At 41.4% G+C, this 26093-nt stretch overlaps 3 protein-coding genes across 6 annotated transcripts; 1 reads left to right on the forward strand and 2 right to left on the reverse strand.

The window, feature by feature from the left end:
• Positions 1-42: 42 nt before the first annotated feature.
• Positions 43-9298, reverse strand: LOC117260883 (uncharacterized). Of its 2 annotated transcripts, XM_033632995.2 has the most exons (8): positions 9174-9298; positions 7165-7487; positions 6007-6864; positions 5775-5920; positions 3126-3525; positions 2867-2981; positions 2530-2744; positions 43-923 (listed from the first exon to the last, which is right to left on the reverse strand). In XM_033632995.2, exons 3-8 carry the CDS (start codon positions 6862-6864, stop codon positions 672-674), a joined length of 1986 nt encoding a protein of 661 aa, XP_033488886.1. In that variant the 5' UTR covers positions 7165-7487; positions 9174-9298; the 3' UTR covers positions 43-671. The 2 variants fall into 2 exon arrangements, with proteins under 2 accessions (XP_033488886.1, XP_033488885.1); XM_033632994.2 differs by having other exon boundaries at positions 6007-7487.
• rad9a (RAD9 checkpoint clamp component A) lies at positions 8728-15325 on the forward strand. The gene is made up of 12 exons (XM_033632998.2): positions 8728-9040; positions 9181-9251; positions 9386-9459; positions 9580-9628; positions 11002-11116; positions 11297-11396; positions 11792-11895; positions 12519-12625; positions 12872-12936; positions 13030-13128; positions 14050-14302; positions 14839-15325. Exons 1-12 carry the CDS (start codon positions 9007-9009, stop codon positions 14947-14949), a joined length of 1182 nt encoding a protein of 393 aa, XP_033488889.1. The 5' UTR covers positions 8728-9006; the 3' UTR covers positions 14950-15325.
• On the reverse strand, positions 14837-25784 carry tbc1d10c (TBC1 domain family, member 10C). 3 transcript variants are annotated; one of them, XM_078169373.1, is made up of 11 exons: positions 25689-25784; positions 25206-25346; positions 22319-22418; positions 21848-21955; positions 20699-20805; positions 20326-20440; positions 19945-20010; positions 19475-19664; positions 19027-19184; positions 17202-18692; positions 14837-17027 (listed from the first exon to the last, which is right to left on the reverse strand). In XM_078169373.1, exons 2-11 carry the CDS (start codon positions 25340-25342, stop codon positions 15495-15497), a joined length of 4005 nt encoding a protein of 1334 aa, XP_078025499.1. In that variant the 5' UTR covers positions 25343-25346; positions 25689-25784; the 3' UTR covers positions 14837-15494. The 3 variants fall into 3 exon arrangements, with proteins under 3 accessions (XP_078025499.1, XP_033488882.2, XP_033488883.2); XM_033632991.2 differs by having other exon boundaries at positions 14837-18692; XM_033632992.2 differs by having other exon boundaries at positions 14837-18692; positions 25206-25342; positions 25689-25772.
• Positions 25785-26093: the final 309 nt, after the last annotated feature.

Here is a 26093-nt window from a genome sequence, read left to right on the forward strand (position 1 = left end):
ATGACTCTGTCCAAATGTAACATCAACCGCTCACTACTTAAATTATTATATCTCAGTTGTTTAATGCATACAAAAATCAAAGTGTTAAAACAACACAGTGAAGTTTTACAGAGGTTTATGTATCAGACTAGCAGCCAGCAAAGACTCTAGATTAAACATACACTTTCATACAGACATCAAAAAGGCTTTAAAATAAGGTTTTAACATTTCAACAGCTGAACAGAGAGCAGCAGACGATCGGAAACCACTGACCGTCTGAAACCACTGCTTCAGCTCCGACTCTCTTTCCTCCTCTGGGGTTAATTTCCCAGGATGGCCGGACAGGGAGCCATTACCCAGAGACTGAGACTGAAGCAGCAGGAGGAGGAGGAGAAGGGCAACACAACATCTCTGATAAAAGCCGCATAAAGCTGGTGAAAGAATATTTACTCCAGCAATCAAACTGTCTCATTACGGAGCTGATGCAACACTGGCAGTGTATAATCCAGTCTAGACAGAGAAAGTCTGTGTGTAGTTGCAAAGTCTTGAAATACTCTCAACAGCTGATCAATTACCATTTTGAACAGTGGTGTTGTGGAGAGGGGCGAGGATCAATAAGACACAGGTGTGCTTTAAGTAACCAGAAAGAACTTGTTTTAAGAGAGATGCCCGTTCCTGCAGTTTTACTGTCTCTATCTGAGCTTCCTCCCCGTGTTCTTCCTCTTCAGAGCCCGTATCCACGCAGGGAGAGCGGCTCGGCGTGCTGGTGCTGCCACCTCCTCCATCGCTACCTGCCCCTCCTCCTCACTGTCCTGCTCTATCACAGAGTCCTCATCTGCTCCTGAATCCTCCTCCGAGTCTGTACCATCCATCTCCAGCACAGGAGGCTCTATGGTCACCACCTCCTCTGAAAAACGAACCCGCCTATTCTCCTCGACTCGCCTCTGATCCAGAGTGGGATGAAGGGAACACAAGAGAAGGGAGGATGAACAGAAAGTGGCAAAAAGGAGTAGTTAATAAAATGTCATATTTACTTTAATCATTGATCACAATAATCTCTTAATATTTTGGGAAAACTATTATTTCTGAACAATTTACTAACAGTGTTAGTGTTGAGTGTAGTTTGGTACTAATTGTAAAAAAAAATGTCGCTGTTCTTTTTCAATCAATCAGTTACATTTTGCTCCAAGTTTAACTTTGAGAGTCTTTCCAATTTTAGTGAGCTGGACATAACAAAAACCAAATTTGTCTACAGGTAAATGTAAATTCAACATATTTGAAGCTTCTAAAGAATAATAGTGAATTACATGGGTTAAAATTAAGAATTTCTTCTATGTACATTTCTATTTTTTCCCTTATAATTAGGTTCAGATTACATCATTCTTTTCCAGACACTTCATTCAGTCATTGAAAATGACTACAAAATTATTCAGGAAATACTAAACTGCAAAATAAGGTGTTGCCAGTGCTTAAACAAAAAACAATTTAGTCTAAAATACATGTTATTGTACAGACAAAGATATCAAAAATGTCTACAAATTAATCTTGTTTTTTCCTTGTAGCACAAGTATGAAAAATACATTTTGTTAAAGTAATCTAAATTGCAAATGAAACTTTAAGATCTACAGTTTATGACCTCTTCAACCTTGTCTTTTTATTAAAATAAAAAAGTTCTAAGAGGCAGTGAGATAGTGTATACAGGTCACAGTGTTAATACAAATACCTCTAGACCCTAAGCTTTTTATATTGTTTTTATTTCTACCTATTTATAACATTAGATGGAGAAAACTTTTTTTAATGTGTCTGTTATTCGTCAAAGGAGTTGTTGCTTTATCGTTGAAAAAGATTGATAAACTGACTATGGGGTAATAGATTTCTTAATTATCTGTCTCTACCCTAAGGAAGAAAAGAAAACATTCAATCAGAGGTAATCAATCACTCCTTCACAAAATCTGGGGTCCCCTCATAGGTTATCTAAAGATGTCAGACAACGACAGACAGCCCATACATATAGAGCTAGAACAGTGACAGTAATTTTTGCGGTTGAAAATAAAATTTAGCATTGAAAAAGGAAACATTGGTGCGAAAAAAAAAATGACAATCTTATTTTTTTCATTCTTTTTTCAGCGTCAGACTGCAAAAGAATATCAAAATTAAATAACATAAATTTTAATATCCATGTTATTTATTTCAGCAGACCCTTTTCAGTGCCAATAGTTTCTTTTTCAATGCAAAATTTTGTTTTTGATGCCAAAACTGTCACAGTTGTAGCCACATACATACAAAGAAAACAATGGGTATACCATAAATAAACCTCTGTCCAAACGTGTGCATCAGCATAAGATGTACCTAAACTGCAGTGTGTCTCCCTAAAAGGATTCTTAAATTATATATTTTTATTTATTTTATGTGCATATTTTATGTGTGTATATGTATGTCTTTGTTGAATTCCATAAAGACATTGCTGGAATAAAAAAAAAAAAAGGAATCAGCGTGTAATATGTGATGTTACGCGTTTTATACCACAAGGAGGCAGTGTGTGACACATACCCTTTTTGTTGCTGTTTCCATTGAGCACTGTGAATCATGGGAAATGGAGTGTTTGAGGACGCCTCGGGGTGCAGGAGCAAAAGGAGCGGATGGAGAGAGAGGAGGAGGAGGAGAAGAGTGTAGGGTGTGTAGAGGCATGAGGTCATCATGTTGTGACTCTCCCGTCTCGTCCATCACGTGGCTGCTTGTTAGGCTCAGTGAAGATGTGAACGCCTCTGTGAGACGAGAGCAGAATTTTTAACTCATAAAGATCATAATGTCATTGACAATTGACCACATCTAACATCTGTCAACTTCTAGGTGCCTGAAACAAGAGACTGTGCAAAGTTGCTCTGACCTCTGTCTGCCCCTTTTCCATCATGTCCACCATCTATGTTGTCAGCTGACTGATGCTGTCTCTTCCTGCTGAGGCTGACTCTCTTCTTCAGTGCTGAGTTCAGAATATCTTCAGGCTGCAAATCAGAACAGTTCACAGGGTGACCAACTGTTAGTGATGGTAAATTTCATTAGAGTTTAGGAAAAGTGTAGAGGAACTTCTTTTAAATTGAATGATTTCTGTTAAAATAGTAGATGATGTATTATTATTGATGTCTAACCTGTACAGATGAAGGAGGTCTACGATTACATCCATGCTCCATGGGTTCTGTGCGAACTGCCTGAACATCCTGAGCCGCAGCTTGTTTTCCCTCTGACACGTCCATGCTGACAGGTTGGAAAGCATCAGGTGATATTTGTGCCATGCTGAAACCTGAATTTGGTGATGTCCCCTCAGTTCCTCTGAAGCTCCACTGGTTGGTCACACCGCCGTGTTGGTTCAGAATTGAAGATGACTGACCACTATCATAAGGATTTGTTGGAATGTTGAGTTCTGATGGTCTCTGATTGGCTGCGGCGCCTGATAGGTTGGGGTTTAGGAACTTGCCCCACTCTTGACCCGTGACTATCTCGTCCAGCAAGCTAAAGGAGCCCAGGCCAAACTCAAAGTCACCCATCGACCTGGAACAAGAGAAGAGAATCAAGTCAGGTAGATTTTAGGATATTTGATTTTAGTCAATATACGACCTAATGCTGCTGTATAGTGTTGTCACGATGCAGGAATTTCTGACTTTGATACAATACCTTCAAAAATATAATTATTTGATATCATTTTTGATACCATGGGGACACATTTACAGTGTGGGCATACAAGTTTAAATTTTTATTAAAATATTAATATGACCCTGTAAAAGGCCATCACGAAGAGATGGTTTAAGGCAGAACCACCAACACAATATGAATGACTAAACGACAAGATGAGAGACTCAGTGACTGACGATGTTACAGGGATGAATAGCTTTTGAGAATCAGGGCAATCCTGACCTTTTTATATACTTATTTCTGTTTGTTTGTATTCTGTTTTGTATTTCCTTTTTTCCTCTACCTTTTTATAACACTTTGTAAAAACAATAAAAATAAATATTAATATGACAAGGCTATAACATGACAACAACACCTTTTTCTTAACAATAAGAGAGGGGGAGAAAGCACAGCTTTGTAGTTGTTACTTGTTTTAACAAGTATGTGCTGTGAAGCCAAAGTCTGATACAGCTAATTCTTCTGTGCCATAAAGCTCCATTGTTGTTAAAACCCCCGATTAAAAACACACAATTTAGCATCACTGTCGCACTGGGTGACGTGTTCTTACGTTAAGATGAACATGGGCACTGTGGTTTGTTTTGACTCAGTCCCACATACACTGCCCTGCTGCTGTAAATACTCACTAGGGCACCACATGTGTATTGATCCACTGCTGAAAACAGTCCCCAAAAAATACACTATATACTCATCTTTGAGTCGGGTTTGCAAAAAACCCGTGTCCAGCTGTTTGAGGACATTACTGAGACTTTTTTAAAAACAAAACTACCGTATACATTTGTGACAAAGATTTATGTCTTCAGTTTAGGGATGTATAAAGAGACCTGGATACAGTGTTGGAAGTGGGGCCCCGTTCATTCCTTTCAAAGTTGCTCAGTAGGAATAAAAACATGGATCTTCAGCATTGTGGAGTCCACAGAGCAAGCACGCTACAGACTTATATCAACCAAGCCGGCTAACTTCTGGTTTAGCCCTTTGCTAACTTGAATAGGGATACAGTTATTCAATCATGTGGCTCCTCTAGACCTTTGAAATATTATTAGACCAAATTGATCAAATTCTGATAGTGACACGAGTCATTTCATAGGGGTTGTGACACTCAAAAAAATGCATCTTCTGATTTACAGACATCGCTTTCACAATGTAAGCCATTGGGATAATTTCTTTTTGGGCCAACTCCCATGGTTTGGTCGCTATATCAAATTGGCTTCAAAGCTTGGCGCTGTTCATTTGGGCTTGCTTCCTGGCTGGCCACCAACGTCTTTCGATGTTGATATTTGGCTGAATTTAGGTTGTCAGGACATTGTCTAATGCCACAGTCACTTGATGTAGAATCCTGACCACAGATGATGTTGACATTTTGTTGTTTTTTTGTAAAGGAACAGAAATCCAACGTCTTCCTAATTCCAACATCATCTTGACGTAGAATACAGACATTTACTTGTAAGGTATGGAGAACTAAATCCAACGTCTGCCAAACATCACAATGTAAACACCAACACAACATAAAATTCTAATGTTGTTAGACATTTAAAATATCGTCATTGCATTCCAATGTTTATCTGACGTCATTTTGACATCTGATGCCAGCAGGGCAGTTGGGTTTGGTGTTGAGAGCTACAGACAGGGTAGGAAAGACAAAAGGTATTAAAAGACCAACTAAGGCAGAGAAATACAGAATAACTCCAGGCTTAACCTTCATTATATAAGAGTGATAGAAGGTCTCTGTCTATGTAAGCATGTATCTGTTTGACGATGTGTCGTCCTAAGGCATCTATGTTATGCTGTGCAGTAAAAATCTCATGAGACTTAGCGCACAATGAGAGTGTGACTGTAGATGACTGATGACAGATGCCGTCAGTGACAGGGGTGTGTTTGGCACATCAGACCACAAATATTAGGCCAAACTAATATCACAGCTATGGTTGGAAACGTCTCAGAAATACCTTGCATATCTTAAGCATGTCGTTGTAGGGCTGAGAGACAAATCGACACAACCAAACTGTGAGAACTTTTATAAGAGCCTGTGTCATGTTGACTTCAGTACTGGTGGTTTGATTGTTTGTTTGTTTGTTTTTTCTAAATCTTAGGACAATTTGTTGGTAGATTACCTCATAAATCCCTCGTTAGTGCTGTCGTCTGTGTGAGGGGTGTTACTGGGACCACTGATGTCTTGTGATGGGAGGATCCTTTCTTCTTCCTTATTTGATGTGTTGATGAAAGTTTCCATTGTTGATTGCTGGTTTTGAGGTGAAATCTGTGAAGTAAACAAGTTGCAGTTTCACCTCAACATGTTTATTTTTAAAGTTTTACAATAGAAAATAATCAAAATGCACCACTCACTTCAGTTCCTTCACTCCTCTGGTCCACTCGCCCTTCTTCTTTCCCCTTCTTGCCAAAACTCCCTGGCCTGTCCCTCCATCTCTCCTTGATCATCTGGGTCCATCTCCTCGTTTTATTCTCAGATGGTCGCTGTTTCCTTCTGGCGCTTCCATTTGCTGGGACAATCTGCATGTCTTTACTTTGTGCCAAAGCTCCAAATCCTCCATTTCCCATGTGCGACACTTCATTCTCTTGACTTCCCGTGTCTGTGGGCTTCAGAGCCCACGTATAGACTTTGGGTGTAAAACCCTGGAACTGGTCCTGTTTCTGTCCCACGTTCGTGACGGCATCTTTGTCACTGGGGATGTTCCTTGTCATTGAAGAGCTTCTGCCAAAACTCCCCCTCTCCCCATTAGTCCTGTCAAAGGAAGTGATATCAGCATCCTTAAGTGATTTCGCAGGAAACAGCTGCCCTGTTCCTGTTGGGGTGATCCCAGGCTGCGTGACCTGTCCCAACACCCTGTCCTCACCCGTGCCACCATCAGTGTTGTCTTTTTGGGAGGGAAAGGAAACGACAACCCCGTCCACTTCAGAGCCACGACCTGGTTGCTGTATTTCCCCACCTTTTAGGCCGAACTTACTGTCCGAAGCAGAGAACCCAAACTCTTTAGAGGGGATACCATTAGCTCCAAACTCAAAGCCATTCACAGGAGAGCTGGAGGCTCCTTTCTCTCCACCTTGCCTCCATGTGGAAGCAGCTGTGCTGGGTACAGGTGTGTGCAGGTATGGCTGGCCCTCTCTTCCTGGCTGGAGCTTCAGTCTCTGCAGCATGGACTGCAGCAAGGCCTGAGTGTCTTTTGGATCACGTGACTGAGACATCTAGGAACAGAAGTGCTGTGTATCAAGTCCAGTGGTCACAGAAAAGCATGTCAACAATGACTGCATGTAAACACAACAATATAGTCCATCAATCAGGGATGGATTCCACACTGTCTTGTGTCATTTGTTGCTTTCAAAACAAAACTGGAGACCATGACAGAAGACAATAGCTGTGTGTAAATCACGTCACCCTCTAAGCCTCCTGTGATGGTTGTGTCCCTCTGTTTTCATATTCCAGTCTTTTCCATTACTGTCTTAACTGTTTCTTAAGGAAAATATAAAGACAGATCCATCTCTTACAGTTTGACTTCCTCAGTTAGGATAGGAGTTCTTCTTTCTCTCTGTGCAGGCTGCTTCTTGTCATGGACGTTTCGCTGTCATACTCCTCCATAATCCACAAAAGTTTTAGCAGCACTCTCTCTTTCTGTGTAGTTTTGGCACAGAGCTGAGCCAGACACTCAACTCTTCCTGACTGTCGTCCTCTTGTGTCTATTCAAAGTCTCTGTCTTTCGTGGTTTCAGCACACAAATGTTGTTTTAGTCACACCTCTTCAGCAACGGCCATTTACATCAGCGGTGATGGGAGGAGAGCAGTGCACGGCAGCGTTCCTCAGATAGTACAAACTGAAGCAGACCAACGAGAAAGACCAGTGAGGTGAGATAATTGTGCATTGACAGTGACGCTCCCTCCCTCTTTCTCTCTGTCTCTGCCCATCTTTCCGTTTGCCCTTCCTTCCTTTCCCTTTCTGCCCCTGGCTCCCTTGCTCACACATGTGCACACACCCTCTTTCTTCCCACCGTGACCCCTGAGTTATAATTACAGGGCATTTTTAGTCAGCAGCTGCTATTCGTGTGTCTTCAGAATGAAAGAAATAAAAAAATGGCAGCATGAACTTTGGAATAACCCCTTTTACAGGAACTCGATGAACTCTGTGCCTTTTTTTGTGAAGTAAAAATGAAAAAACAGGTCTTTACTGTTGTTGTGGGAATAAAAAGCAAATAATAAAAAGTAGAAAAGAATAGTAAAAAAGGGATTTAATCAGTAAAGCTCCAATGAACTACCATACTGACAAATAACAGATTAAAAAATAAGATAAAATAAAATGAAATAAAATAAGATAAGATAAAATAAAATAAAATAAATAGAATAAAATAAAACAAAATAATAATGCAGCTATAAACACACGAAAATAAAAGATAAAAATAAATCCCAAAAGATATATACAAAATAAAATATTAAATCTTTGAGCTTGGGTTTGTTTTCTGGTCCAAGGCGGATAATTTGTCGAATTTATAGCTGTATATAAAGCAGTTGTGGAAGAGGTACTCAGATTCTTTACTTAAGTGAAAGTAACAATGCCATAATGCAAAACAAAAAAGAAAAATCTACATTACAAGTAATAACACAAGTTAAATTATTGTGAAATTATTATCATCAAAAACTTAAAAAAGTGTGCATGCAGAATGGCCCCTTCCAGATTGGTATATTATTATTATTAGAATATTATATTACTGGATTATCATTACTGATGAATTCATGTGAAAGCAACAGGCTGTATTGATGTTGCTGGTTGAGGTGGAGCTAGTTCAATGTGTAAAAATGCATCAAATTATTTTTTAACATAATCAAGTGTATTTAATTATTTTCCTATACTTACATAAAGCATTTCAATATAATCATTTAGTTATAATTATTAATAATAATAGTCATAACAAGTATTGCATAATAAATATTTCATACACTGTCTTGTGTGTACAACGAGGCCGACTGTAAATATTTCACCACGTTTGTGACAAACATGCAGCTGCAAGAATATCTATCAGAAGCCCAATGCGCATGCGTTTGGTCAAAACACGCCCCTTTCAGTTTCGGCCTCTCTGATTAGTCAACTGTGAGGAAGCGGGTAATGGCGGTGTAAACAACGCAAATATGTCTCAAAGTCGAGTCGCTGTAGAAAATAAACCGTAGACATACAGCTACTGTTGAACGGAATATGTTTTCGGCACTAGAGGGATTTCTGCTCTCCGTACAAACTGTTGAAACCCCACTGGTTCACGTCTCGGTGTTGTTTACCCGCTAGCTTTAGCTAACTTTTAGCCGAGTTCGCTAACTTAACGGAAAGGTCGTATGTAGTTTGTAGAGATGGACTGCGTCGTGACGGGAGGAAACGTGAAAGGTAGCAAACATTTCCTGCTGTTTCACGCCTAATTGTTTAACCAAAACATTAGTATACGACAGTAACAAGCACCTAATAGTAATGATGTTGTGTATGTATGTGTGTGTGTGTGTGTGTGTGTGTGTGTGTGTACCGTCCAGTGCTGGCCAAAGCCATCCACTCTCTGTCTAGGATCGGTGATGAGCTGTATGTGGAGCCTCAGCAGGATGGGGTGAGCTGCTCTCATACCGTCAAAAAAAACCAACACTTCCTCCTGCCATACATATAGCTTTGTTGCTTCCTGTTGGTGCACACTTTGCGTCAATGAATGGTACTGATTTGGGTGTTTTTTTTTCTCTCTTGTAGCTGGCCCTGCGGTCTGTAAACTCTTCTCGGTCGGCATATGCTTGCTTCCTGTTCGCACCACTCTTCTTCAGCAGGTGCAGACTGAATGCGTGTGTTAAATATACTGAGTGTGTGAGAGAGTCAGTGAACATCACATTTTTGGTGTGTCATTTGGAGGAGCTTTATGCCAGCTTCCCATCCCATTTCTTGTGCAGGTACACCATTCCCAGTGGGCACGCCTTCCGCTGCAAGATGGCAATAAAGGTGTGGTGAGAGAAAGAGATTAACTATGGTTCATCTAATTCTTTATACAGTCAAATACCTTTACATGGACTGTAATCATCTATATCAGTGGTTCCCAATTTTCTTTTGTGTACGATACACACCCAAAGCCCTGTCAAGTACTCCTTCATCAACCACCTGTCCTTTTGATATTAATATTTTTTCCTACAAGACATAGTGATCCAAGAGCTGTCCATGTTTAGTGTTGGTCTAGGTTTGGTCAAGTCTGTATTCCTTACCACTTTGTGAGGCAGAAGTTGGATGTTTCAATCATTTATCTATTTCTTACTGCTATCTATTTCGACTTCTTTGCTCGTGTACTCACTAGTTTTCTCTTGATCACACTATATAATGTTAAGGTGTGAGGCATGTCCTGTTTGGCTGGTAGTTATTGTCAGATTAAATGTTCTGAAAATCAATATCACACCAATTTGTAATCCTATTTGTGTGTTTTTCTTCTGAAATACACACACACATACACACACGCACACACACACACACACACACGTATTTTACATCACAATTTAATTAGTCATCTCTAATTTATGCCCTTGCAACTGCAGTACCGGCACCGCCCATGGTTGGGAATCACTGATGCCATTTACATGAGTCCGAGCCAAGCTGGCTTAAGGAATTAATCTGAGTGTCCTTTCAGTGCTCAACTTCAAACGCTGTCTTTCCTGTCTTGTTGATACTGTGGCGTGGCCTAATGTAAATTTTGCAAAACATCTGTACTTCCTCGTTTTAACAGTTGCACGTGGCAGTTATTCAGAGCATGTGCCACCAAGAAATTGCAGTATCACAGAAAGCAAAAGCAAAGTTATAGAGTGCCGCAGGGATGACTTTTTTTTTTTTTTTTTTTTTTTGTTGTTGTAGGCCGACTCAGAAGTTGGCATCATCCTGGTGCCCTCAGCAAAAACCCAGTGGGATTTTTTCACTAGATTTTGTGTGGTTGCAGAAAATAAGCTCTGTGGCAAACAAACATTTGTGATACTGACACGTTTTTTTTTGTTCAGCAAGATAACGTTCACAAATGAACACCACTTTTGTAATTTTTGAAGTGGCCATGCGATTACCAAACTGCTGACTTTGTGACAAGGGAATCGGGAGTGCTAAAATGCCTACTTACTCTGGGTTTTTAGACTTATTCCCTCACCCCTCCATAGTTTTAGAGAGTAATTTAAGGTGCATACATGTCTAAGATGTTCTATTATGTGACTGAAATGTTACTGTCATGGCAGCTTCAGTGTAGAGTATCAGCTTAATTGTGTTAATACCAGAATATTTCAGTGCATGTTGTCATGTTGTCCCTTGTGTTTTTTTCCCCTCGTTATGTTCCTCTATGTGTGAGTCAGAGTGTGCAGGCCGTGTTCAGGTCTATAGCGACTCTGGAGAAGACTGTGGAAAAGTGTCACATCGAGCTGGATGAGCAGAAGAACCGACTCACCTTCACCCTGCACTGCAAACACGGTATCGGTGCTTCACTTCCTGCTCAAATTGTTCACAATCCTTGGCAAAGATGATTTCAAAAGGATTACATCTTATTTATAGTGGCACATATTTTAGCAAGTGTAGCACATTGTGCATTCATTGCATTGTATTCTTAGTACGTGTGAATTCAAAGTACTGGTGTTGGTATTTTCTCTGCAGGCCTCACGAAGACACATAACCTGTCTTTCCAGGATAGTGAAAGCTTACAGGCAGTGTTTGATAAAGACAGCTATGCCAATGTATTCAGGTGCAATCCCAGGTCTGTGAAATCATTCTACATTTTTTGTTACAAGACTAAAAGAGATCTGACAGTCTTTCTTTCTCTTTCTGCCTTAAATCCTCTGCCCCCCTCTGTGATGTTAATATGTGGTTTTCATATTGCTTTGTGGTCAGTGTTGGAAAAATATGTGATGTTTAAAGCTGATACAGATACTTTTAGACTAAAGTTGGTCATTTGAGTTAATAATTATCATTTACAAATTAAGGGAAATTGTGTATCTGTTGTCAAAGAGGAACTTGCGTTGAGGCAAATGTCAACTCACCACATTAGTAATCATTACAGTGGTCCAACCCCACAAGTAGTGTGTTTTTTTGCTTTACTTTTTTCTGTCGTTCCTCACTCACAGCTCACTTTTTGTCTTCCCTTGCTTTCAGGCTGCTGGTGGACACAGTCGTGCACTTTCCTCCATCTCTGGAAGAAATAACCATGTCAGTGAGTGATGAACGGATGTGGGTCAGGAACCATGTGGAGGAAGAAGGTGGTGGCTCTATTTTTTTTTGTTTTTTTTTTGTTTTGTTTTTTTTTTAACACCCAGAAGTTACAAACTTACTAAACAAAATTAGACAAACTTGTGAACTGTATATTCAAGTTAATTAAGGAGATTAACATTTTAGTGGAAATCAAGCTTGTTTTTGTACCAAAGTTTCAAATAGCGTTTTCAGTGAAAACATTAATAAACCAGAGTTAGTATACCTTTCTGTCATAGAAGACAAGACAAAACAAAATAGAAAAATCAGCATAGCAGGAGTGTTTTTATTAATATTTACTAATTCCAAAGCTCTAACAAGCCAAGGAGCTTTGTATTGCAAATAAATAAGTGGCTGTTATGTTGTGAATATTAAACATGCAGAAAATGGGTTTAAACCCAGTGGTGCCACTGTGTGGTAGAAATGCAGAACAACAGAATTGCACTGTGTAGTCTTGGCTGTTTTCAGCCAATAGAGGAGGTCTTTGGGACTCTGCAAGTTCACAGCTATAGAATATAAGGAAATAAATGTGTTTATTAAAAAAAGTTATTTTTTACAGTACTAAAAACTTGTCTCTGCTTTTGTCCCGTATTCACTTTTTTTCTGTTTCTCTTGCCAACTGTTTCCCTCTCAGACCAGTCAAAGGCCATGCTGACAGAGCTGTGTCTGGCTTCAGACGAGTTTGACCATTTTGCCGTCCAAGCTCACAACAGCGTCACCTTTTGTCTGAAGGAGTTACGGGTGAGACAGAGGACAAAGGGAGGGAGCGACAGAATAGAAGGATTAGGCTGTGGGGAGAAGATTGGGAAATTTACCAGAGAAGGAGAGGACAAGACAGTTTCACATTACATTAATTTAGCTGATGCTTTTATCCAGAGTGACTTACAATAGATGCATTTAACCATGTGGATACAACTCAAACAAAATATGCTCTGATTGACCTTTGTTTATTTACTTGTTGTCACCATAATGTCATCTCTCCTCCAGGGTTTGTTGGTGTTTGCAGAGTCTACAGGTCTCCCTATTTCTATGTACTTTGATGAACCAGGCAGGTAAGCATACTCACATCACATACAGATGATAATTGATGCCTTGTGTAACTATAATGTACTGATGTTTACATTGTGTGTGTTTGTGTGTTTCAGCCCTGTCGTGCTTTCAGTGACAGACAGTGTCCTGGAGGGGAACTTTGTGCTGGCCACGCTGTCTGATGACCCCAACCACCGTAAAAACAACAGTAGACGGTAACTCACAAACAAATGTGAATGCATAAAATGATGTGGGGAAGAAATAGGCCGTACTTGTCAGCCAGTATTAGACAAGACCGGTGGCAGAACACCGTGAAAGTAAAACCTCTGCTATTCAGACACAACACTACCTGATGGACAAGAACATAATTGAGGACAGCTGTTTCTAGACACCTTATTTTTTGTGTCGTCTCCGTGGAGAAGTCAGCTGACCACAGGCTGCAGGTGTTCTCCACTTCTGTCCAGTTGTAGCAAATTTGGTTTGTGGCTCAGTCTAGTTTAAGTTTGGCAGTAAAGTCTCACTGAATTGACACAAACAGCAGTGTAGTCCCCAAAAATGTATAATAGGACAAAATCTTACAGTGTAAAGGTGTCATAAATGTAGCATGTGTGATGCATAGGACGTGAGTGAGGTTGAAATTTCAACACTTCCTCTATCGTCACTTGTGCAGCACAGGTTACGTAACAGACATCTCGGTTTTTGATTGCTGTTCACAGTCAGGATTTCTTTAACCTGGCATTTGTAAATCCTCCTTTAAACTATCTGTGACCTCCGTCAAAAATGTGTACAGCACACATTTCTCCAACTTGCCCGCCAGCCCCGTCCGGGTAAACGGGACGTCACTTGTTGAAGATATATCACACTTTTGAAAAAGTGTCTGTCTGTGTCTTCATCACAATCAAAATCCGGTTTATTGCAAAAAAGTTTTCACATACAAATAAACGATAAATGCTCAAAATTTCGTGCCTTATATCAGAACTGAAGATACTGTTCAGATGAACAGTGAAATTTGTTCTGTACATTCTATTCAGACGTAACTACCTGCGCTGTCACTGTCACTGAAGCTAAATATGGAGCCACAGAGACATTTCTCCCTCTCCCTCTCATTCATGTCATATTTCTCTTTCTGTTCTCAGAGCACACTCATCCCCTCCGCCCCCTCCTGATGACTTTATGAATGACGACATAGACTCCTACCTCATTGCCATGGATACCAGTATTGCGCCAGGCCCCTCAGCCGCAGGTCCGCCCACACCCCCGTCAGCTGCTTCCACATGTTTAAAACAGACTGCCGCTGCAGCCAATCACAGGACAAGGCTACACAGTGAGGAGGAGGAGGAGGAAGAGGAAGATGAAAGAGATGATTTAAGTGGACCGCCTAATAAGAAGGTATGGTTTAGTTGTCACATTCATAAATTAATTGATTAAAAGGGTCAAAATGGAAAAAAGCTGGTGGATCAATGTTTAATGGAAGGAGATGAGATACTGTAGCTGTCCATTTGTGCATGTGCTTTTATGGTAACTAATCAATCAATCAAACTATGAAAACAATTAATTACAAATGGTGTCATCTAGTCCAGGTCCTTAAACGCACCATAACACTGACAGCTAGATGAGAATGCCTTGAGTTTCCATGCAAAACAATTACCGAAGCCTGCTGCAGCCTCCAAGACGTTTCCTTCCTGACTGTTGTCATGTCATGTCCGTTGACGTAGGATTTTACAAAGTATACAGCTAATCTCAGACAAGGTGTACAAGATCCAGTTAGAGACATCTATGACTGGAGCAAATGATTGCAATATTCATCCAGGTAACATCAGGATTGGGCTTTAAGTAACAATCGACCGGCTTGCAGAAATCGGTTGTGTTTCCATTTAAAATAAAACATATCTTCATAATACTCCTCTCTATTTTTCCTCTCACAGTTCTGCAACTTGTTCTTTGGATCAGTGCTTCCCCCGTCCTCTCAGATGACCACTCAACCAGTGACAACTCAGGAAGTGTTGGCAAGTGACAGTGACGATGACGCACAGTGAAGCAGAGTGGCAGTGTGCTGATGGATGAGAGCAGGGAGATGGACTGGACCTTAAAGTGTGTATTACAACACTTTTAAACACATGCCACCTGCAGGACTAGAAAAGAAATGGACACCTTGAATGATCTTACCAGCCTGTACCAGTGTTGTACATAGGTTATTTTTTTACGTGGTCAAAAATATGCAAAGACGGTGTACAGCATGGCCACTGCTAATGTTTCATTTTATTGAGCTATAATGGTGGACTTCAAAATATGGGATTATGTGAAACTGGACATGAAGCACTTCCTGTTTACTTTGGTTCAAAGTCTGTTTGGTTTGTGATCGAGGTGCAACAAAAAAGCTCCTCTAAATAAAGGAAATACATTTCACAAACACAAGTATGTAAACATTATTTAATATTTATGTACAAATCAAAAGGTTCAAGTATGACAGAGATTTAGATGAGGGCTTTAGATGAAGACCAATGAGACAGGATGTAGAGGACTTCGTAAAACACCTCCTCATTTTTCCAGATCCAGTCCGATAGATTTATTTATTTATTTGTCAGAAGTAAGATTCAGTAAAGGAAGCAGAATATCTAAGCGTCTGTGATGCAGTCTTTGCAGGTTTAGGCTCATCACTGCTCCCTTTCTCTTTTTGCACCTGGAAACTCTTCCCCCTCGTCTGCGGTTTCCTCCTCTCTCGGTCCCTCTCCTTCTCCAGCTCCTTCTCTTTCTTCTTCCTCGACTTTTCCTCCTCTTTCTCCTTTCTCTCTCGCTCCCTCCGCCTCCTCCTCCTTTCCCTGGAGCTTAGTTTCTCCTCTACCGCCTCCTCCTCAACTGGTTTCCCCATCCCCGTCCCGTCACTGAAATCCTGGATCAAGATTTTGGGGACTTGCATTTTGGATACCTTCTTGGGCTGCTCTCCTCTCAGTCTGCGGAAGAGACCAAAACGTTTACGGGGGTCAGGCGGCGGCTGCTCCTGCTGCACTGCCGTCGTCTCGGTCACTGCTGCAGACGGTGACGGGGTGACATCTGAAGGAGTTTGGGTTGGATTTACAGCTCCAGGATTGGACTGTGATTCACCGTGTTCAACCTCTGGATGATTTGGGATAGATTGTGATTTCCTCTCTGGCATGATGAAGAGATCTTCAGAGAGCCGGCGTGCTAACCTGGCCCCACGGGAGCTGGACGGCTTGCGGATGCAGACATCCCCAGAGGACCGACTGCTGCATAAAGCGGAGGCTTGTGTCAAACTGCTGTCATTCGGCTCTTCCTGGTCTTTCACAAGGTGAGAGTCGTTTTCTTGGACTTGTGGGATGCTGTCAGTGTTGGGAGAGTCTGTTGGTGCAGTGGGAATAAAGACGTCGTCCTCTTCTACAGTGTTTTCTTGAACAGTTTCTGTGCTTTCTTCCTCCTCCACAGCACCCACAGTGACCTGGCTCGTTGGTTGTTCAGGTGCAGGTTCCTCAGAGATACTCATTTCCACTGAACTGGTCTCTCCATCAGGCTCAGTGGTGAGAGTCACAGCTTCAGCCTGTGTTGAAGTCACATCCTTCAGTGGAGGTGTTATCGAGTCAGTCGTCTCTGTTTCTGTTGTTTCCTCTGTTTGCTTATCAACCTGGGCCTCTGAGGGTGCAGTCAAACTTCCTTCTTCTTCCTCCTGTGTAGGTTCACATGCAGCTGCATCACACTCTTTCTCCAATGCTTCACTTGACTCTGTCACTATGTCACTTGCAGCTGGTGTTTCTGCTTCAGTCTCTGTATCACCTATTAAGTCAGTATCTTCTTGTTGTTCGATGCATTCAGGTGAACTCCGTATTAATGTTTCTGCGTCTGTGTGTGAATCTGTGTGATGTTCTGAATCTATTAGTTCTATTTCAGCCTCCAGTTCATCCTGTGTGGCTGCATTGTTCTTGACTGTTTCTTGTGTCTGTGCCAGTGCATCACCTTCTGTCTCTGATTGGGTGTGGGGCTCTTCTGTCATGTCTATTTCTGCTAATGACTCATGACTCTGGTATTTTCCTTCAAACGCATCTCCCTGTGAGCTTTGGTCTGTCTCTGTGATCACGTCTTGCTGTTGTGTCTCTGTCTCTGCCTCTACTGGAGGATCTGTGACAGTTGGACCTTCAATTTTACCGTCTGTCTCTGTGATCACGTCTTGCTGTTGTGTCTCTGTCTCTGTCTCTACTGGAGAATCTGTGACAGTTGGACCTTCGATTTTACCGTCTGTCTCTGTGATCACATCTTGCTGTTGTGTCTCTGTCTCTACTGGAGGATCTGTGACAGTTGGACCTTCGATTTTACCGTCTGTCTCTGTGATCACGTCTTGCTGTTGTGTCTCTGACTCTGCCTCTACTGGAGGATCTGTGACAGTTGGACCTTCGATTTTACCGTCTGTCTCTGTGATCATGTCTTGCTGTTGTGTCTCTGTCTCTGTCTCTACTGGAGGATCTGTGACAGTTGGACCTTCGATTTTACCGTCTGTCTCTGTGATCATGTCTTGCTGTTGTGTCTCTGTCTCTGTCTCTACTGGAGGATCTGTGACAGTTGGACCTTCGATTTTACTGTCTGTCTCTGTGATCACATCTTGCTGTTGTGTCTCTGTCTCTACTGGAGGATCTGTGACAGTTGGACCTTCGATTTTACCGTCTGTCTCTGTGATCACGTCTTGCTGTTGTGTCTCTGTCTCTACTGGAGGATCTTTTACAGTTGCAGCTTCTGTTTTACCGTCTGTCTCTGAGCCCGGGCTTGTCTCAGCTGTGACTGCGTCCACTTGCATCTGTTGCACATTTTCAGTTTCTATGCTCTCCTCTGGTTTCACGTCCTGTTCCTCACTTGAGGCAACACTCTCTTGCATCTCCACCTCTGTGCTTTTATCTGCATCTTCCTGTATCTCAGTCTGATTCTCCTCCACAGCAGCTGTGTGTCCACTTTGTTCTTCTGTCTCTTTATTTGTGTCTTTCACCTCAGTTTCCAGGTGCTTGCTCTCCGGACTCTGCTGTTCCAAGACTTGTGACGGGCTGCTGGAGTCCAGCTCCTCTCCCTGTTTGTGTTCAGGCTGAAGAATATTTTCAGAAGTCTGATCTTCAGCTGGACTGTTGGTTTGTTCTGTCTCCACGTTTGTTTTTTCCGTCTCTTCTGAAAGCATTTTAGTTTCCACTGTCTCTTTGAGTGGGCTTTCTTCCTTTTCAGTTGTTCTTGTTTCCATTTGTACAATCTCGTCTTTTATGACTGTTTCTACATGCTCTGTTGGCACATTTTGGATCTCCATCTTTTTAGGTTTTTCTAAGAGTTCTTTCTGTTCAGTTTCTCCTGTTAGTTTTGTCTCACTCTGTTTTTTATGTTCCTCGAAAACTATGTCCTCCTCCTCCTGAACGCCCTGCACCTTCTTAAAATTCAACTCTGTCCAGCTCCTGAAGTCCTCTTTTGCTCCCATCGAAAGATGCCTCACAACTTTGCCGCCGCCCTCCCATTCACGTGTGCTCGCCTTTCCTCCTTTCTTCCACCTCTTTTGAAGGAGGGAGGGAGACAGCGATAGAGTGGAGGCCGAGCGGGTAAGAGGCACAGACAGGTTCCCTTTCTCTCTCGCTTCCCTGTCCCGAGCCTCCTCACTCTGTCGTGCCCTCGCCCACGCCATCCGGTATCCCTGGCAGCGACCTCTGGGGTCAAAGGTGGATGAGGGTCTGTCTTTTCTCCACTTTTCTAACTCCTTCTCCGTGTGCTTCTCCAGATCTCTGGCTGACAGCTGCACCGAGCACACCTGAGAGAGGAAGAAAAACTTTAATCTCTCTTTTGTTTAAGTGTTACTTTCAAAATTTTTAAATAAATGTTCCCTCATTTGGCGTTTTAATCTCTAACATGTCAGCACAAAATTCTCAACAGATGTTCAGCTGGGTTGATATCAGGTTACTGCAAAGGCCATTACATGCCATTCACGCCATTTTCTGAATCAAACCAGTCAGTGATCCAGTGTGCATTGTCATTCCTGAGGAGACCACTTCCATCAGGATAGAAATGTTTTGGAATTATGGGATAAAGGTGTTTACAGAGAATAGCAATTGGATGCCTGAAAATTGCACTCCACTCATTCTTACCTCTGCTATGAAGGTGTCGTCTTCCTCATGGACCTCCTCCCTGACGCCCCTCAGCCTCTCCAGAGTCTCCATCTGGCCCTGACACTGCTTCCTCTGCTCGGCCCGGCCCAGCACCCGACGCACCAGGACCACCGCCACCTGGAGCAGCACCCGCACTCCTGCACAGAGGAGAGGAGAGGTGAGAGTGGGTAAATGATTTCTGAACTAATCATTACTCTGCAGTTAAATCTGTAAATGACTGTTAAGTTTCTCATGCATTTTATCTCAATATAAATCATATTACAACAAATAAATCAGTATAGATGTACTTATATTTTTGACCACATGCGTGTAATTCTAATCAGGTGCAATATATACTACACAACATAATACGATACAGAGATTTTTTGCCTCCCTTTCAGGATATAATTTAGTTTTTATGACACAGCAGTCTATCTGGAGGATGTACCATAGCAGAAAAAGAGATCCCAGACTCGGAGCAGCGTGTTGAAAGGCAGGTGACGTGTGAAGAGACACATCAGCCAGTCTGTGGCGAACATGAGGGGTTCCACTCCGTGGTGCTGCAAGTGTTTGTGTGCAGCTGGACATGTCCTTTTTAAGACCCAGGTCAGCATGGCTGCATCAAACAGGACGCCCTCCTAAAGAGGCACACACATACAACAGAGGTCCAGGTCATCATTTGCGTCATGGGTTTGTAATTTCATAATTAGATGTGTACTACATAAAATTATGCACAATAATCTGGCACTAATTATAGGGGAAAACAGGCTTTTCCTTAAAAGAACAGGTCTTAATTTGTTGTTAATCTGCTTTCAAATTCAGTTTACTGGCCCACATGTAAATTATTCATGTATAATATAAACAAGTGCAGTGTGAGGTACAGTATGTGTGCGTGTGTGTATGTGTGCAGGTCCTCACCAGCAGAGGGCTGTAGTATCCAGGCAGGTACTGCTCACTAATCTGCACCAGACACCAGAAGGCCTCCTGTCAGGGGGTTACATGAGGGGAAATGGCACATAACAAGACTATAAGTCAACATCAGATGCCACAATAGCTCCTTTATGCTTTGGACAATTGTAAGTATGCAGAAGTTTGTCAGTTATCCCTATTATTGTGTGATTACGAGACAAAATGCAAAAGAAAAAAATTAACCAGATAGATGAGACAAGAATTGATCCAGATTTAATGTCTGATATGGGATATTGTTCTCCACTGAATTCTAGATTAATGAAATGTTTCTGAGATGCATTTGCAGCCTTTTTATCGGACAGAAGGGTACACAGTGTTATTGATGGCTACCTCAGCAGGCATGTTCATCAGCAGCACTGCAGCAACAGGCCCCTGTGCCTGGCAGTAACCCTCCTCTGGTTGGTACTGAGTGTACGCTTTCAACACCCGGAACAAACCACGCTGCCTACACACAAACACACCACAGGAATCAGTCACACAAACCACATGTTCAGTTCACATGATTGTATTTAAATAAATGTCACCTTTGAATAGAGAGGTGAATTTATAAAGTAAAGATGTAGATGACATCACTACCTTGCCTTATTGTTGTAATAACTTTTTTTTTTTGGTAAAATACAGACACAAACTCGGCAGGACTTATAGAGATGGGGTGGTAACCCATATGACAACAGAAACAAAGAGAAGTAGAAGTGTTTCTCACCCGTGTCCGTCCTTAGAGAGGAACATCTCATGGAAAGGAAACTGTCGGTCCAGGTCTCTCTCAATGACATCCACCCAGCTCTGCAGAGCGGGCTGCGAGTCCAGAGACTAACACAGAGATGAGATAGTTTAAGTCAACAATTTACAAACTATTGGTCTTTAAGATCAGTCAAAAAACATGGACCTTCATTGTTTACTGTAAGCTGTAAAATAGTTCACATATTGCACTGGGACGAGCCTAATTTAAATTTTGTGCAGCAAATAACTGATTTATTGATTAGTTTGTGGAAAGAAAATTTGTTTGAAAAGTTCCTGCACCCCAATATAATGTGTTTAAACATCCTAAAGCCCAATGATTTTCCATTTATAGTGATGTAAATCAGATTATAGCGACTTAAACAAGTATTCAGTTTGTTTATAGAGCCCAAAGTGTTAAAGGCACAGTCCACCCCAAAATCAAAAATACATATTTTCCCTCTTACCTGTAGTGCTATTTATCAATCTAGATCTTTTTTGGTGTGAGTTGCTGAGTGTTGGAGATATCAGCATAGAGATGTCTGCCTTCTCTCAAATATAATGGAACTAGATGGCATTCGGCTTGTGGTGCTCAAAGCGCCAAAGAAATACATTTGAAGAACTCAACAACAATGTCTCTCTCCAGAAATCATGACTCAGTTACTCAAGATAATACACAGACCTTGTTGTGAGCAGTTTCATGTAGGATATATTTTCTTTCAATAGAGCCACACCCATCAACCGAATCACTGCACAGAAGGAAGCGTGCATTTACTCATGGACACCCGTCTGCATGGCGATACAGATACTGGGTGTAGTCTGGTAGAAAGAAAGCAGTTCCTACATGAAACCGCTCACAACAATGTCTAGGTCTAGAGAAGGCAGACATCTCTACAGCTGATATCACCAACACTCAACTCACACCAAAACAAGCTAGACTGATGAACAGCACTACAGATGAGAGGGAAAATATGTAGCTTTGATTTTGGGGGTGAACTGTCTCTTTAAGCTGCAAAATTTTCTGCCAAGCAACTTATCAATCAAACATTGTGATTCAGATGCTGTAACGATTAGTTGTTGCTGCTGATATCATAGCACACATTTAGCACACAGTGAGAGCGTTTGGTTTTCGTACCTGGTAGAGGTTTTCATTCTGTTTCATCCTGTCAGTAGCTCCACACAGCAGAGGCCAGCACTTGGCTCTGAGTGAGGCCGGGATGCCTTTCTGACACTGCACTTTGACCTGACGGGACGTTGGTAGCAGACACAGGATCAGCTTGGTGTTGTCGGCAAAAATGACTGTTAGTGTGAATAATAACAGGCTTTTTTCACAGCGGACATTTTGACTCATAGCAGGAAAATTGCAGGCGTTACTTATCATATTAACACCGACTCTGTTCCAGTCAAGTGTCCCAATACGCCATGACAGTGAGCAAGCATGCACAATACCAGGACCCTGAAATTGAAGCAGCTAAAAGGAACTCAGCCAACATTGATTTTATTAATTACTGTGCTTTTTCCTGCTGTGACTGCTTGTCTGTCATGAAAAAGGCCTCTCAGTCTTCATTCAGTTTGAAAGATTTTAGGTGTCTAAGACAGGACACACCTTACTGGTCTTCTTCAACAACATGCGATCCCATTGGCTAATGATGTTTATCCACTTGGTCTCCCTCTGCCTGACCAGCTCAGGCGGTGGGCCCACACTCCTGCGACAAAACAGCAGGTAAATATTTTAAACATGAAATATTCAGCACCAGAATCATAACCTTTTTTGTGTCTCATCTAATGTAGCATATTAAAGCTCTCCAGACACAAGTCATTAAACTGGAGACCTTTAACTCAGTGTGCAGAGCTGCTGCGTGCACTTTTTGTGTGTTGTCATCATAGAAAGACAGCACACCGAAAAACAAGACAGGAAACAGGAAAACCACACGGTAGCACTGTGATGTCTCCATGGCAACAGGTCAGGATGTTATCAATGGGGAAAGTGTGAAGACGGCAGGTAGCAGTTTGTTCAACTGGTCTTATCCTGAATTTACACTGCTTCAGTTTGGTCCGCCGCCAAGATTTGTTGTTTCATTGCTGAATAAATGATATGTAAATATGTTGCTAACTGACTCTGAAGGGGTTTTGTTGGTAGCTGAAAGTAAAAATGCTCAGTTTTTTAGTTTGGATTCTCTTGTAATGTTACAATAGGTTTTGTCTCTTTCTGTCTTGCACTGTTTCCCATCATGTACATTTGGGTTGAGGTCCGACAGCTGCTTGCACTTCACACAGGTCTGACACTGCTTTGCGGTAAAGGTCTCTGTCCTGCTTCAACATTAAGCCTGTTCAATACAATACCCAATCTGAAGAGGCTGCAGAGTTCCTAAAATAAATCTGCTCGTCTGGCACTCGGCTGCTCATACAGAACAAGTGTCAACTGTATGCATATCCAGCTAGGCCGATGGTTGAAAAGAAAATGTCTCTATGTCTCCTAATGTTAGTGCAGAGCATCATTCGTAGCATCAACCCATCCGGACTGGCTTAGCAGATACACATGACCTCTGGACATGGTTAGAGAAGACGTGCAACCGTGCAAAAATCTAACTCTAAACTCGAACGCCTTGACTTTTCAAAACTACACAAATAATCTAGACATTAAATCCTATTTCCAGATCCTAAACAGCAACTCCAATCGTACACTTCCTGCTCTACTTCCAAGTCACAACACGACAGCAACACATCACCTATTCCTGTACCACGTTACAAAAACAATTACAGTCAGAGATCATTTTGTCACACTTACACTAAGATCTGTAACAAGATCCCACACTACATTAGAGCAATAACCTCTATTACACATTTCAAACATGCATATAAACACTATCTGGTGGAAGGACATACCTGCAACCAGCGGTTTATATCTCATGTCCCATTTTGCTCACTCCACTTCAGTCCTCTACTCTGCAGTGTCTACATCGCTGCCTGTGTTTTGTTGTGTTGCCTCTGTTTATTTTGTATTGTAATGTGTTTTTGTTGCATAACAGGAACCTGCTGAAACCAGTCTTTAACGAGTCAGGCCAATTTTAACTGTAACACACAAGGCTACTTTTAATTCCTTTCCTGTATAAATAAATAAATGAAATGAAAATGACAAGATATAATAGCTACTGTCAAAGACAAAATTACCTCTAAAAAGAATTACAAAGAAATATCTTGCCACATCCAAAGATAAGTGCAGCGCTACTTATATGTATATATGTTCTTTGCTGTGTCTTATGTTATATCCTCATATTCTTTCATAAGTTTATCTGCTTAGTCTGCTTGCCTTAGTGTCACTTTATGTATGTCAGGCATACTGACTGTTATTATATCTTAAATTGTCTGTACTATTATTGTAAGGCTGTAATGTACTTCAATGTGCAGGACCCCAGGAAGACTAGAGGCAAATTCATGTGTTTCTAATGGGAATCCTTGAATAAGCAATAAACAGCAACTTAAAGCTCGGGCCGGGTGATGTGGAGATATTCAAATATCACATTATTTTTGACCACATACCTCAATGTTGATATTGCGAAGATACTGTAGGGTTGACAGTTGCTGGTTTCACAAGCTGTTTACACAGTGAGATTTTTGATAAACTATGATAACAGCTAGAACAGTCTGCTAAGTTCATAGAAGCAAATCACTTGAGTTAAGCTGCATTTAAAACCAGGAAAAGACGACGCTGATGATATTATGATATCCAAAATCTCAGAAGAGTCTCACAAAACCAATATATTTCCCAGCCTTCCTTAAAGCCATCACTGATGGACATGGATGCCTCTGCAGAACTGAGTAGTACTTTTGTAGATGAACCTCTAGACATAACCACTCATGAGTATTTCTGCCAACATGTTTAACTGCACGTTTATGTGCACTGGTTTATTGACCTGTCATGGAGCTCACTGTAAACTCCAAACTTTACCTTCTGTGCGAACAAAGCTTTCTTTCACTCTTTAGCAGAAACATTTCGCCCATGTTTGGCTTGTGCTGTGCATTTATTCTCAAATATATAATGTTTTGGAAGCTGCAGCTTTCTTATTACGACCTGTTTATTGTCTTTTGACTGCATTGTACTAATTGGAGCAGCGTGTTGTTGCCCAGTTGGCTCTGTGTCATGGATGTCGACGTTGTTTTGTCTCATAAAAATACTGGATTAACATTCCAGTCGTCAGATAATGTGGTCTCAGTAGAAATATGTGGTCTTACTTTGGGAGAAAATGACTTCAGGGCACATTGTACAGCCTCTTAGAAACTTTCAATTAGCCTGTGATCTACTGAGATAGTTTACCAGCATTCAGGGGAACAATTCATTTTGAACTGTCTCTTCTGACAATGACAAAACAACTGTAAAATATTCTAACCCTTAATATAAAGGACTATTTGAAAAGAGAATTAAAACAGATAACAGTGCAGAGCTCGATGACAGTACAGTAACAGTACACAAGCACAAATGTAGAGCTGCTCACCCAGCTGTGGATCCATTTGTCACAATGAAGCCAAACCGGTCTGTCTCAGGTTCAAGACCAACCTCTGACCCCACATCAGATCCAGAGCTGTCCTCTTCACTGAGGTTCTTCTGAGCCGGACCCGTTTGACTTGACATCTTACTGACAGAGAAGAGGAGGCTCTTGTTATTCTGCATATTACCGTGTCGTCTATCATCATGATTATGTAAGGCTGATGCCTCCTACATGTAGATATATCAAACATGGTCATTACCTTAACAACATCCAAAAACACTGCTCTGACTGGAGTATGTTTAGGTAGTATGCTGAGTACATGCTTTACTACACCCCTTAAAATCAAGCTTATGACATCTGCTGGCCCAGTTTTGTTAAAATTAGTATAAAGTAGTTTACACCAGCTTCCTTCCATCCAACCATAAACACAACTGCAGCAAGAGGACAGTCGTTAAATATCCTGATAAATATTAATTTAAGCAAAATTACCTTTCACATTTCCGTCATGTTTGATCACTCGGCTGTTGAAGTGGTGAAGTGTGAGACTCCAGTGATGAGGAAGACAAACTTCCTCTCTCTCTCTCTCTCTCTCTCTCTCTCTCTCTCTCTCTCTCTCACACACACTCACACACACACACACACACACACACACACACACACCTTTCAATTAAATTCAATAGACTTTATTGGCCTGACATTTAACATGTGTTGTCAAAGCACAATTAAAGGACAGTAAATCAACAGCTGATCTGACACTACATGATGCCCCATAAATCAACTTCCTGTTGACTTTTACAGCAGTAAAATGGACTATTTGCGGACTATATTCTGTATTTTTAGCTGACATGGGAGTGGCACTCAGTTACACAAACATGATTCATCAAACATGACATC

This window comes from Epinephelus lanceolatus, chromosome 7 (genome assembly GCF_041903045.1).
Source record: "Epinephelus lanceolatus isolate andai-2023 chromosome 7, ASM4190304v1, whole genome shotgun sequence".
NCBI lineage: Eukaryota > Metazoa > Chordata > Actinopteri > Perciformes > Serranidae > Epinephelus > Epinephelus lanceolatus.